Source organism: Oncorhynchus mykiss, chromosome 13 (assembly GCF_057628025.1).
Source record: "Oncorhynchus mykiss isolate SJ-2025 chromosome 13, ASM5762802v1, whole genome shotgun sequence".
NCBI lineage: Eukaryota > Metazoa > Chordata > Actinopteri > Salmoniformes > Salmonidae > Oncorhynchus > Oncorhynchus mykiss.
The window spans coordinates 27321937-27334582 of record NC_143034.1 but is presented as its reverse complement, the minus strand read 5'-3'; the positions used below and the strand labels follow the sequence as shown (position 1 = coordinate 27334582).

Sequence of the window (12646 nt, the reverse complement as noted above, 5' to 3'; positions counted from 1 at the left end):
AAGGTCTACACCGGTTGTAATAGGCGCATGTGAAAAATGAACTTTTGACACGACTGTCAGGTAAAGACTTACTCAAAAGGACTGACAGTTACTCCTTATCAGACCATAGAATATTGTTTCTCATGGTCTGAGTCTTTAGGTGCCCTTTGGCAAACTCCAAGCAGGCAGTCACGTGCCTTTTACTGAGGAGTGGCATCCGTCTGTGGAGTGCTGCAGAGACGGTTGGCCTTCTGGAAGGTTCTCATCTCTACAGAGGCACTCTGTGACCATTGGATTCTTGGTCACCTCCCTGACCAAGGCCCTTCTCCCCAGTTTGGCCAGCTCTACGAAGAGTCTTGGTTGTTACAAACTTCTTCCATTTAATAATGGAGGCCACTGTGTTCTTGGGGACATTCCATGTTGCAGAAATGTACCCTTCCCCAGATCTGTGCCAAGACACTATCCTGTCGGCGCTCTACGGACAATTCCGACGACCTCATGGCTTGGTTCTTGCTCAGGCATACACGGTCAACTTTGGGACTTTATGTAGACAGGTGTGCGTGCGCCTTTTCAAATCATGTCCAATCAATTGAATGGTCTCATCGCGCACCAGCGACTCCTGTGGCAGGCCGGGCGCAGTGCTCGCTAACCAAGGTTGCCAGGTGCACGGTGTTTCCTCTGGCTTCCGGGTTGGATGCCCGCTAGGTTGGGTTGTGTATCGGAGGATGCATGACTTTCAACCTTCGTCTCTCCCGAGCCTGTACGGGAGTTGTAGCGATGAGACAAGATAGTAGCTACTAAAAAAAACTATTGGATATCACGAAATTTGGGGGAAAAAGGGGTTTAAAAAAATATATATAGTAGAAACATCAAGGATGCTCAATGGAAACCGGATGCACCGGAACTACATTTCAAGTCTCCTAGTAAAGTGTCTGAATACTTACGTAAATAAGGTATTTCAAGATTAATACATTTAAAGAAATGTATTAAACCCGTTTTTACCTTGTCATTGTGTATAGAGTGCTGAGGATTTGTATTTATCCATTTTAGAAAAAGGCTATAACAAACAATTTGGGAAAATATCAAAGGGTCTGAATACTTTCCAAAGGCACTGTACAACAAACGCCATTACTGTATAAACTGGTTAAATGTAATCAGAGCAGTAAACAAAACAAGCATGTTTTGTTATATCCATGGAATAGCGTCTGATATACCATGGCTGTCAGCCGATCAGCATTCAGGGCTCAAACCACCCAGTACATAAATGTATTTAGGTAATTGAAAAACTACAGCCAACTGCACCATTGCCATCAGAAATAAAGACATAGCCATGTATGGTCAAAAAAGACTTTTAATTTGTGCCAATATTCATTGCGACTTTTACAGTGATAAACAAACCTGCATGAATTTGGATGAACAAGTAACGGTCATGTAGCCCAGCTGACCATTCAACATCTGCAGAACAGCACTTCAACATGAATTCACTAAAGCCATGTGTGCAATTTCATTCAAATTACGTTTGAGCAAAATTGAACCGTGTGTGGGTAAATACATACATTGAACCACAGGTTTTCCTGTACAAGGCAGACAGTAAAATAGGCATCAGACCTGTAAGAGACAGTGACAGAAGTTTGAACAAGAACTCTGGACAATTTGCTTAACGTACCAAATTGTGTCCAACATCAAGAATTTAAAAAATAATAATAAATATGCAAAACGAGAACTAGGCAGAGCTGTCATAAGGTCACTTGTCATTCTATCAGATGGAGTACCACACATAAACAGGCATACTTTAACCTGTTGAGGAAGTTTCCCCCTTTAAAAAAAGATCATAAAAACCACTCAAACCTGGCACTGAAGTTAAAACTGACATGTAAGGACCGACCACAAACACAATACAAAAATTCTATCTTATTTTTCCATTTCATGACATAAGCCCATTTTCTGGACATATTCACTGAATTTAGTCTTCAGAAATAACACCAGGGTTTGATTTGACAGCTTGGATCCCGTGTGGATTTTAGTTTCCATAGAAAGGTTTAGGTCCCGAACTTCATGCAACACTAGATCATGTACCCCTCCAATTAATTAATAATGACTCAATTTAGTCCAGCATAACCTTAAAATAAAAAACATTCACAGTATAACTTACCTCCCCCTCCCTTTTTTTAAAATGTATTATTATATATTTTTTTAACAAAGGCTTCACCAAAATGTTTTGGATGAGTCGGACTTGGAACAAACCAGGCGTGCATGCAGTTTGCCATTCAATAAACACGGTGCAAAAGCAACAACTTCATATTCATTTGTGTTTTTCAAAACCTTATTGATTGCGCATCAGAACTTTTACCAATGACACCAGATGGAGTGAGGGACAACTTAAACCTCATGCCCTTTACCCAGCAGGCCTGTGACTACAGCACTACAGATGCCAGGGGCTTGGATCAGGTACATAAAGTGCTTCTGTCAACAACAAAAACGTACCAAAACAATAGACTCGGGGAGGGAGAAGAGGACGGGACGAAATTCCTGGACTCAGATGAACAGGTGGAGATTCTTCTTTTAAAAAAAGAGAAAAGGACGGCGGAGTTCTGAGAAAGAGAAGGACCTCAACCCAGGATGAGGCTGGACTTGCCCCCTGGGGGGTTCCTGCGGCCTGACGTCATCCCTGCGGCTGGCTGGGAAGCCCCTGCGGCGGGCTGGGAAGCCCCTCCGGATGGCTGGGGAGCCTCATCCCTCTGCTCTGGGGTGGGAACGACCTCAACAGCGTTATCTAAACATGGGAAAGCAGCCAGGTGAACATGCTTGAGACTCAGGCATTTAAAACGTAATACTGCTGCTTGAAGCTTTTAAACATCTGGTAATAGCAAAGTCAATATACACAGACACTATAAATGGTAAACATTAAACACTGCAAATCATGCCCCCCCCCAATCTCTTAGCTATAATTTAACCAGCATTATTTTGAGTAAAATTAACCTAAGAAGTTTACAAAACATGAATATGTAATCTTAAATCTGGACAACTTGTTTATTAACAGTGGAAGTTAGCAAGCAATACATTAAAGTGGTCCTCACCAGCATTTCCCATGTCATTGTCTCCATTCTAAGAGGAGATGAAGGGGAAAAAGGGTACATTATTAGAACAGAAATGAGTAGGCCAACTACATGAAAGAAAAGTGAAAGTCCTCCACAAGGAATGCCTATTGTTTAACTTTGAGGAAACGTCAACATGGGAAATTCTAGATTGTGTGTGTGTGTGTGTGTGTGTGTGTGTGTGTGTGTGTGTGATCAGCGTTGAGCCATCTCACCCCGGCGTTGGAGTCTTCGTGGTTGTTGGAGGACGACTGGGCAGCACATCTCCTCAGTGGGGCCGAGGGTTCTCCACACAGCACTCCAGTGGGCTTCCCACCTGTAGATACACAGAAATGACACTTAGCCAGGGAATGAGTCAAACCATGTTAAATCACCAAGCGATCGAGGGCTTACATTGAAATTTACAGACATCTCATGCCAGTGATAACATTTAAAATGTTTGATAAGAGTTCTAAGTAGCCAAACACCTCATCAAATCCAAAGAATGAAACAAACGGCTTAGCTCTGCCATTTCATGAATTGAGCCTACTGCTCATGATAGAGAGAGAGATATATATATATATATATATATATATATATATATATATATATATATATATATATATATATATATATATATATATATATATATATATATATATATATATATATATAAATAAATAAAAACCAGTCAGTATCTGGTGTGACCACCATTTGCCTCAAGGCAGCGCGATGTCCATAGCATTGACCAGGCTGTTGATTGTGGCTTGTCAATTGTTGTCCCAACCAAACACGGTGACCACTTTTCTTATAATATCTGTGAAGCGAACATGAATCACATTACCATAAATGAACATGATCTGCCCTCTTGTGGAGGAAGTTGCAACTTGCATCCCACATACAGAGCAACTCCAGGGTCGATGAAGTTCATTTTAAGACTTAATACCATTTGTGAAGTCTGCGCACACCTGCTGATATCCCCTTCCAGAAATGAGCCTGTTGGCAAAAAGTAGTATATTGAGGGCTGGCTCTTAAAGTGGAACTGACAGCGTCAACCAATTTGCAAATGTGAAACAGACAATCATAATATCAGTAATATAAAAATTCCCAGTTTATGCTGCAAAACTAAACTTGGTTATTTTACACCCCCCCCCCCAAAAAAATCCATAATGCAAAGTAAGGCATCGTTGACAGAATAGATGATTCAGTTGAATGCATGGCTAATAATTCACCACCATCAGGTTGTAAATAGTAGTTGGCCTGATATCTAGCTTGTTTCAGTGACTCAATATTTTGGACAAAAAGTATCCAATACTGGGAATGTTAAATACAAGGCAAACTAGCAAGGGCAATGATCAAGTCAGTCATAACCATCAAATGTATTTATAAAGCCCTTTTTACATCGGTCGATGACAAAGCGCTATACAGAAACCCAGCCGAAAACCCCAAACAGCAAGCAATGCAGATGTAGAAGCACAGTGTTTAAGAAAAACTCAAGGCAGGAACCGAGGATGAAACCAGGCTGAGGGGTGGCCAGTCCTCTTCTGGCTGCACAGGGTGGAGATTATAACTGTTCAAATGTTCATAGATGCCCAGCAGGGTCAAATAATAAGTCACAGTGGTTGTAGAGGGTGCAACAGGTGGCTAACATGCTGAAACCCACACTCTTGGGAGAAAACCCCCCCCCCATCTTAAGTTGAAATAGAGCAAAAATAGAATGCCTGTTTCATTCTATTAGTGGGCACTATAGTAGACATTGATCAAGTACACAAGGCTACATGTGTGCAAAAATAACATTCACTGAGTGTATTATTATTTTAAAAAATGTAAGTGTAATAATCACCACTCACAAGTGTTACTGTAAAGTTCAACAAAAGCATTATTTTAGGGCTACACATTACATTGTACACCTTCTGCCTTCGGACATCTGTTCTATAATGTACCAGCAGAGCAGGATATCGATTATGCCAACAAAGGGTCTCTTTCAGGCAGAGTATACCTGGCATACCCCTTTTTATTTCCTGTATTGAATGATGGAAGGAACACCATCCTTTCCCACCTCTATACAGTGGTGACATCTATCTTAAGCCAGGCCCAGCTCCACTTGTTTAAATGCCTCAATGCCTCATTGCACAAAGCAAGGTCCATACAGAACGAGATTGGCGTGGAAGAACTTGACTGGCTTGAACAGAGCCCTGACCTCAATCCTATCGAACACTTTTGGAATAAATTGGAACACCGACTGAGAGGCAGTCCTAATTGGCCAACTTCAGTGATCGACCTCTAATGCTTGTGGCTGAATGGAAGCAAGTTCCCGAAGCAATGTTCCAAACATCTAGTGGAAAGCCTTCTCAGCAAAAAAAAAAGAAGGGGGGACTTGCCCACCCACCCTAATTTTAAAAGGCTAATTGATCATTAGAAAACCCTTTTGCACTTCTGAAACTTGTTAGTCTATTCTTGTTCGGAGAAATGAAGGCTATTCCATGCAAGAAATTGCCAAGAACCTGAAGATCTCGTACAACGCTGTGTACTACTCCCTTCACAGAACAGCCCAAACTGGCCCTAACCAGAATAGAGTGGGAGGACCCGGTGCACAACTGAGCAAGAGGACAAGTACATTAGTGTCTAGTTTGAGAAACAGACGCACAGAAGTCCTCAACTGGCAGCTTCATTAAATAGTACCTGCATAACACCCATCTCAACGTCAACAGTGAAGAGGTGACTCCAGGATGCTGGCCTTCTAGGCAGAGTTGCAAAGAAAAAGCCATCTCAGACTGGCCAATAAAAGAAAAGATGGGCAAAAGAACAGACACTGGACAGAGGAACTCTGCCAATTTCTCACATGGAATAGTTGCTGATAATGGGCCTCTGTACACCTATGTAGATATTCCATCAAAAAAATACAAATAAAGCCATTTCCAGCTACAATAGTTTTACATCTACACTATTTCTGATCAATTGTATGTTATTTTAATGGACAAAAAAAATTACATTTCTAAGTGACCCCAAACTTTTGAATCGTAGTGTATGCGTCATGGCTTTTCAACCTCTGCCATATTGTGATTGAGCCATCTAATAGAACTCAGAGTTTTCTTTAATGGAAGCTTCTCTAAAATGTCAAACAAGTAAAGTGCGGTGTACTGCAGGGCAGCTCTTTAGGCCCGCTTTTCTATTTTTTCCAATTACCAGTTACTGGGTATAAAACAAAGGATGCGTGTCCATGTATGCTGATGATTCAACCATATACGTGTCAGAAACCACAGCGAATGAAATACTGAAACCCTTAAGAGTTGTAACAGTTTTGGAATGGGTGGCCAGTAATAAACTGGTCCAGAACATAACTAAGAGCACTGTATTTGGTACAAATCATTCCCTAGGTTCTAGACCTCAGCTGAATCTGGTAATGAACGGTGTGGCTGTTGAACAAGTTGAGACTAAATTACTTGGTGTTACCTTTCATTGTAAACTGTCATGGTCAAAACAGATTCAAATGGTTGTAAAGATGGGGAGAGGTCGGTCCATAATAATGGAGATGCTCTGCTTTTTTGAAAGCGCACTCCAAAAAGCAAGTCCTGCAGGCTCTAGTTTTGTCTTATCTTGATTATTGTCCAGTCGAGTGATGCAAGGAAAGACCTAGTTAGGCGGCACGTCTTGCTCTTCATTGTAGTCAAAGGGCTAATTCTTATAAGAAACATTGTGTTAAAAATCCCAAATTGTTTGCAGTCAATTTACACATAGCTCGGGACACACACTTACCCCATCAGACATGCTACCAGGGGTATTTTCACAGTCCCCAAAACCAGAACAAATGCAAGAAAGTTTACAGTATTATATATAGCCATTAGTGCATGGAACTCTGTTCCATCTCATATCACTCAAATGAACAGCAAACCTGGTTTTACAAAACAAATAAAGCAACACCTCAAGACACATCGCCTCATCCCTATTTTACCTAGATAGTTTGCGTGAAGGTATTGATATGTAGGTTGTGTGCCTTTATTTTCTTAATAAAAGTTCGGTCCATGAGCTGTTCTTGTCTATTAATGTTCTGTGTGTCATGTTTCATGTGGCCCCAACAGCTAATGTGGATCCTAATAATAAAAACAAATATTTTTAAATGTATAGGCAATCATTCGCTCTCCTCTGACAACGGCTCGACTCACATGACGTGCACACATATGGTTGCATAGTGCTAACATTTTGAAGTGTGCCTCTAGTATTATTTGAAGTTAAAATTAGTAATAATTGCCGCAATGGCAACAATTGAGCAGTGGCACTATAACGGAAACACTAGTCATCTCAGTTGCATTTTTTAAGACCTTTGAAAACTGAATAGGATATTAAACTGAGAAATGAATTTAAGATTTAAAGACTAAGGACACGCACAGAGAAGTATTGATAAATTACATAGGCTACATACAGCTATAGGTATTATACAAGAGGCTGTGGAGGGTGATGGGTTACCAGGTGGGTTGTTCCTCCGATGAGCGTGTGGGTCATCGGGTTCAGCAAAGATGTTGGAGGCCATCTTGTTTTTGCGATTGGGGGGCTTTTCCTCATCATTGCCAAAAGAGATGTTGGATGCTCCTCCAGGGGGGCGCAGGACCCTAAGCGACAAAGCAATTAGAAAAGTATTGAGTAAAATAAATAACTAGCCTAACTTGTATCTTTCTTACTGGTATAGCCTTAAACTAGGATTTGTACCCTCTAAGAGTTCCTGCTCAAGAACCAATAAAAAAAATTATAAAACTGAAATTTTGCACAGGACAACGGGAATCATCACCAGGCTATTTGGGGATGAAGTCAGTGTCTGGTGCGCAACACTACATTAAGACCAATTCCTTTCAAAGATTTCCTGATACCTGTCATTATGGTGGCCTGGTTAGCTGACACATTGACTGGAGCTAATCTATGCAGACTAGAAGTCGACCGATTTAAAATCGGCCATTCCGATTAATAGGGCTGATTTCAAGTTTTCATAATCGGAAATCTGTATTTTTGGACACTGATTTGTTTTATTTTTAATACACCTTTATTTAACTAGGCAAGTCAGTTAAGAACACATTCTTATTTTCAATGAAGACCTAGGAACGGTGGGTTAACCGCCTCGTTCAGGGGCAGAACGACACATTTTTACCTTGTCAGCTCGGGGATTCAATCTTGCAACCTTACAGTTAACTAGTCCAATGCTCGAACCACCTGATTACATTGCACTCCACGAGGAGCGTGCCTGTTACGCGAATGCAGTAAGCCAAGGTAAGTTGCTAGCTAGCAATAAACTTATCTTATAAAAAACAATCATAATCACTAGTTAAACTAGTAATATCATCAACCATGTGTAGTTATCTAGTGTGTCCTGCGTTGCATATAATCGATGCAGTGCGTATTCGCGAAAAAATGACTATCCTTGTTCCAATGTGTGCCTAACCATAAACATCAATGCCTTTCTTAAAATCAATACACAAAAGTGTATATTTTTAAACCTGCATATTTAGCTAAAAGAAATCCAGGTTAGCAGGCAATATTAACCAGGTGAAATTGTGTCACTTCTCTTGCGTTCGTTGCACGCAGAGTCAGTGTATATGCAACAGTTTGGGCCGCCTAATTTGCCAGAATATTACGTAATTATGACATAACATTGAAGGTTGAGCAATGTAACAGGAATATTTAGACTTATGGATGCCACCCGTTAGAAAAAAAATACAGAACGGTTCCGTATTTCACTGAAAGAATAAACGTCTTGTTTTCGAGATGATAGTTTCCGGATTTGACCATATTAATGACCTAAGGCTCGTATCTCTGTGTGTTATTATGTTATAACTAAGTCTATGATTTGATAGAGCAGTCTGACTGAGCGGTGGTACTCACCAGCAGGCTCGTAAGCATTCATTCGAACAGCACTTTCGTGCGTTTTGCCAGCAGCTCTTTGTTGCGCTTCAAGCATTGCGCTGTTTATGACTTCAAGCCTATCAACTCCCGAGAGTAGGCTGGTGTAACCGATGTGAAATGGCTAGCTAGTTAGCAGGGTGCACGCTAATAGTGTTTCAAACATCACTCGCTCTGAGACTTGGAGTGGTTGTTCCCCTTGCTCTGCATTGGTAACGCTGCTTCGAGGGTGGCTGTTGTCAATCTGTTCCTGGTTCGAGCCCAGGTAGGAGCGAGGAAAGGGACGGAAGCTATACTGTTACACTGGCAATACTAAAGTACCTATAAGAACATCCAATAGTCAAAGGTTAATGAAATACAAATAGTCCTATAATTCCTACAACCTAAAACTTCTTACCTGGGAATATTGAAGACTCATGTTAAAAGGAACCACCAGCTTTCATATGTTCTGAGCAAGGAACTTAAACATTAGCTTTCTTACATGGCACATATTGCACTTTTACTTTCTCCTACAACACTTTGTTTTTGCATTATTTAAACTAAATTGAACATGTTTCATTATTTATTTGAGGCTAAATTGATTTTATTGATGTATTATATTAAGTTAAAAGTGTTAACTTTCATTCAGTATTGCTGTAATTGTAATTATTACAAATAAATAAATTAATCGGCATCGGCTTTTTTTGGTCCTCCAATAAATCGGTATCGGTGTTGAAAAATCATAATTGGTCGACCTCTAATGCAGACACACTAAATGCTTTAAATTCATGTTAGAGACGGGCTCCTGCTGGCTCCACTCTCTTCCTGCAGTGAGTGAACCCACCTTTAAGCTGAGGTCTTAGAAGAGGATGAAAAACGGGTGTGACATAAACCCATGTAGACCAAACTTGAGGATTTTTAAAGCATGAAATAATCTTTGAAATGGCAGCTTCTCTGCATTCAGAGATAATGATAGAAAGCAAAACCTTCTGCTAAGATTACCAATTAAAACTATATATTTTTGAATGACATGCCTTGTGTTTGCATAAATGTAAACCAGGTGCAAACCCACTTGATCGATTTTCACCATAAAATACATTTTAGGTTCCCCCAGCCCACACTACAACCAGTGGGTCATAAAATATCCAGATGTCATTGTATGTGGGGCTGCTGCTTCGGCCTGATATTAACCTTAATCAAGCCACAAACCAGATGTAAAAATAATTTGTGTCTGAATAGCATAGTTGGTTTTGCAAGTCAGTAACTAGCCAAATATATGTTTAGTGATTAATTTGAGCAAATCTAGTTATGGACGAGGGCTGCATGGTCGTGGTTGGCAACGTGGATACTAGTAACGTTAGTCGGCTAGAAAAAGCATCTTCCACATGGGGCCCCACCCAACCATAAAATTAACTAATTGATTTGCTAGCCAACGACAAGTTTCATGTTAGCAGTCTGTCTCTAGTGTCATACACCCTGCATTGGATAAAAGAACAAGCAAATATTGATTCCTTTGAAGGCAATCAGTTAGAACCATTAGCTTGCTTTTACACACCTACGAGCACGTCGTTAGCTAGCGACAGTCATTAGCTAAATGCTAGCAAGCTAACGTTAGCCTGGTCCACATACAAAAGAGGCAAATATCACCGGTGGTTGTGGCCACAGTTGCATTTATCGTAAAATACATCCTCTCACAAATCAAGTACAATGCCATTAATACGAATATGTTAAGAAAAGTGTATTGTTTGACAGTTAGCCATTGTTCACCAGATAGTTAAAGGTTAGCTAGCTAACTTAGCTGTCTAGATGAGGGGTGCATCATTTGACATTTGGCTGAAAAATGCAAGGCTCTTGACATGTCATGATGCTTACCTGGAGCTGCTTTTTGCTCCGGCTTCCATGCCTGAATATATAGTTGTCGTCGTCATTTTGTAAGAGACTGGTAAGAGTTGATAAGATATCGCAAATAACACGACGATTTTGGTGTTTTTAGACCAATATTTCACCACCTCAGACTCGTTTTACTCCACCCGGTACAAGCAAAATGATCAATCGGCCTTTAAAACAAAAACGTGAAGAGGGCGTTTCCATGGTTGAACTACCACCCACAAAATGACGATTCGTTCTTTTGATTGGTTCCTGACTCATTAATCATGCATTTGATTGGAGAATCGGTGTACGACCTGCGCGCCCAAGGAAAAGCGCACTGTCCTCAGGAACCAAAAAATGATCCATATGTTGTCTGAATCTAGAGATGTTATAACCCTCTTTTCTGTACAATCAAACAATTTGAGATAAATCCTTTCCTGACAAATACTTCTGTTTTTCCACCCCATACAGAACCCATCAGTTGATACAATAGAGAACAATCATGAAAAATCAGACTATATGAATCAGACAGAAGGTCACCTGGACTGCATTTACACAGGCAGGCCAATTCTGATCTTTAATTCCACTAATTGCACTTTTGACCAATCATATCAGATCTTATTAATCAAACATCCCCCTTTTCTTTTTATGTCTGATGGTCCAGCACCATCCTCAAGACAATTGCTTTAATTTTTGGGAAAAGGCTTAAAATCCAAGTTAAGTGACATTATTAACCAAAACACAGGGCCCTAATGACCTTTTACAGTTTGTGTGAGATTGACACACAGGCATATCAATAAAATGGCACTTTTCCTAACAAAATGTATTGAGACATCAGATGCCCATCATCAAGAGTACATGGCAGGATAAATTCAATAAGCCTAGTGTACATACATCTTTGAATGTCAGGATTGCTGTAAATGATGGCATCATCAATCTCCTCTCTACCATCTGAACACGCAGAGGTCTACAGTGCCTTCGGAAAGTATTCAGACCCCTTGACTTTTTCCACATTTTGTTACGTTACAGCCTTATTCTAAAATGTATTAAATAAAACTATTTCCTCACAATACCCCATAATGACAAAATCAGGTAAAGACATTTTTGCACATTTATTAAAAATAAAAAACAGAAAATCCTTATTTACATAAGTATTCAGACCCTTAAGTATGAGACTCGAAATTGAGCTCAGGTGATCCTGTTTCCATTGATCCTCCTTGAGCTGTTTCTACAACTTGATTGGAGTCCACCTGTGGTAAATTCAATTTATTGTTTGAGTTGGGAAAGCACACACCTGTCAATATATGGTCCCACAGTTGACAGTGCATGGCAGACCAAAAGCCAAGCCATGAGGTCGAAGGAATTGTCTGTAGTGCTCCGAGACAGAATTGCATCGAGGCACAGATCTGGGGAAGGGTACCAAAATATTTCTGCAGCATTGGATGTCCACAAGAACACTGTGGCTTTCATCATTCTTAAATGGAAAAAGATTGGAACCACCAAGACTCTTCCTAGAGCTGGTTGCCCAGCCAAACTGAGCAATAGGTAAAGGGCCTTGGTCAGGGAGGTGACCAAGAATCTAATAGTCACTCTGATAGAGCTCTAGAGTACCTCTGTGGAGATGGGAGAACGTTCCAGGACAACCTTCTCTGCAGCACTCCACCAATCAGGCCTTTATGGTAGAGTGGCCAGACGGAAGTCACTCCTCAGTAAAAGGCACATGACAGCCCGCTTGGTGGTGGCAGCATCATGCTGTGGTGATGGTTTTTCAGAGGCAGGGATGGGAGACTAGTCAGGATTGAGGCAAAGATGACTGGAGCAAAGTGCAGAGAGAGAACCTGCTCAGGACCGCAGACTGG

At 40.6% G+C, this 12646-nt stretch overlaps 1 protein-coding gene across 3 annotated transcripts; it reads right to left on the bottom strand.

The window, feature by feature from the left end:
• Positions 1-1312: 1312 nt before the first annotated feature.
• jpt1a (Jupiter microtubule associated homolog 1a) lies at positions 1313-11130 on the bottom strand. Of its 3 annotated transcripts, none has more exons than XM_021556997.3 (5): positions 10791-11130; positions 7518-7660; positions 3290-3390; positions 3057-3084; positions 1313-2752 (listed from the first exon to the last, which is right to left on the bottom strand). In XM_021556997.3, exons 1-5 carry the CDS (start codon positions 10844-10846, stop codon positions 2589-2591), a joined length of 492 nt encoding a protein of 163 aa, XP_021412672.1. In that variant the 5' UTR covers positions 10847-11130; the 3' UTR covers positions 1313-2588. The 3 variants fall into 3 exon arrangements, with proteins under 3 accessions (XP_021412672.1, XP_090052029.1, XP_090052028.1); XM_090195903.1 differs by lacking the exons at positions 7518-7660; positions 10791-11130 and adding exons at positions 3765-3870; positions 4000-4044; XM_090195902.1 differs by lacking the exons at positions 7518-7660; positions 10791-11130 and adding an exon at positions 3765-4049.
• Positions 11131-12646: the final 1516 nt, after the last annotated feature.

Coding starts and splice junctions, on each gene's coding strand:
- jpt1a (XM_021556997.3), bottom strand. CDS start 10,846: ATGACGACGACAACTATATATTCAGGCATGGAAGCCGGAGCAAAAAGC. Junction 3,085..3,289: donor ACGAAGACTCCAACGCCGGG/GTGAGATGGCTC, acceptor ATCTCCTCTTAG/AATGGAGACAATGACATGGG. Junction 2,753..3,056: donor CAATGACATGGGAAATGCTG/GTGAGGACCACT, acceptor TCCCATGTTTAG/ATAACGCTGTTGAGGTCGTT.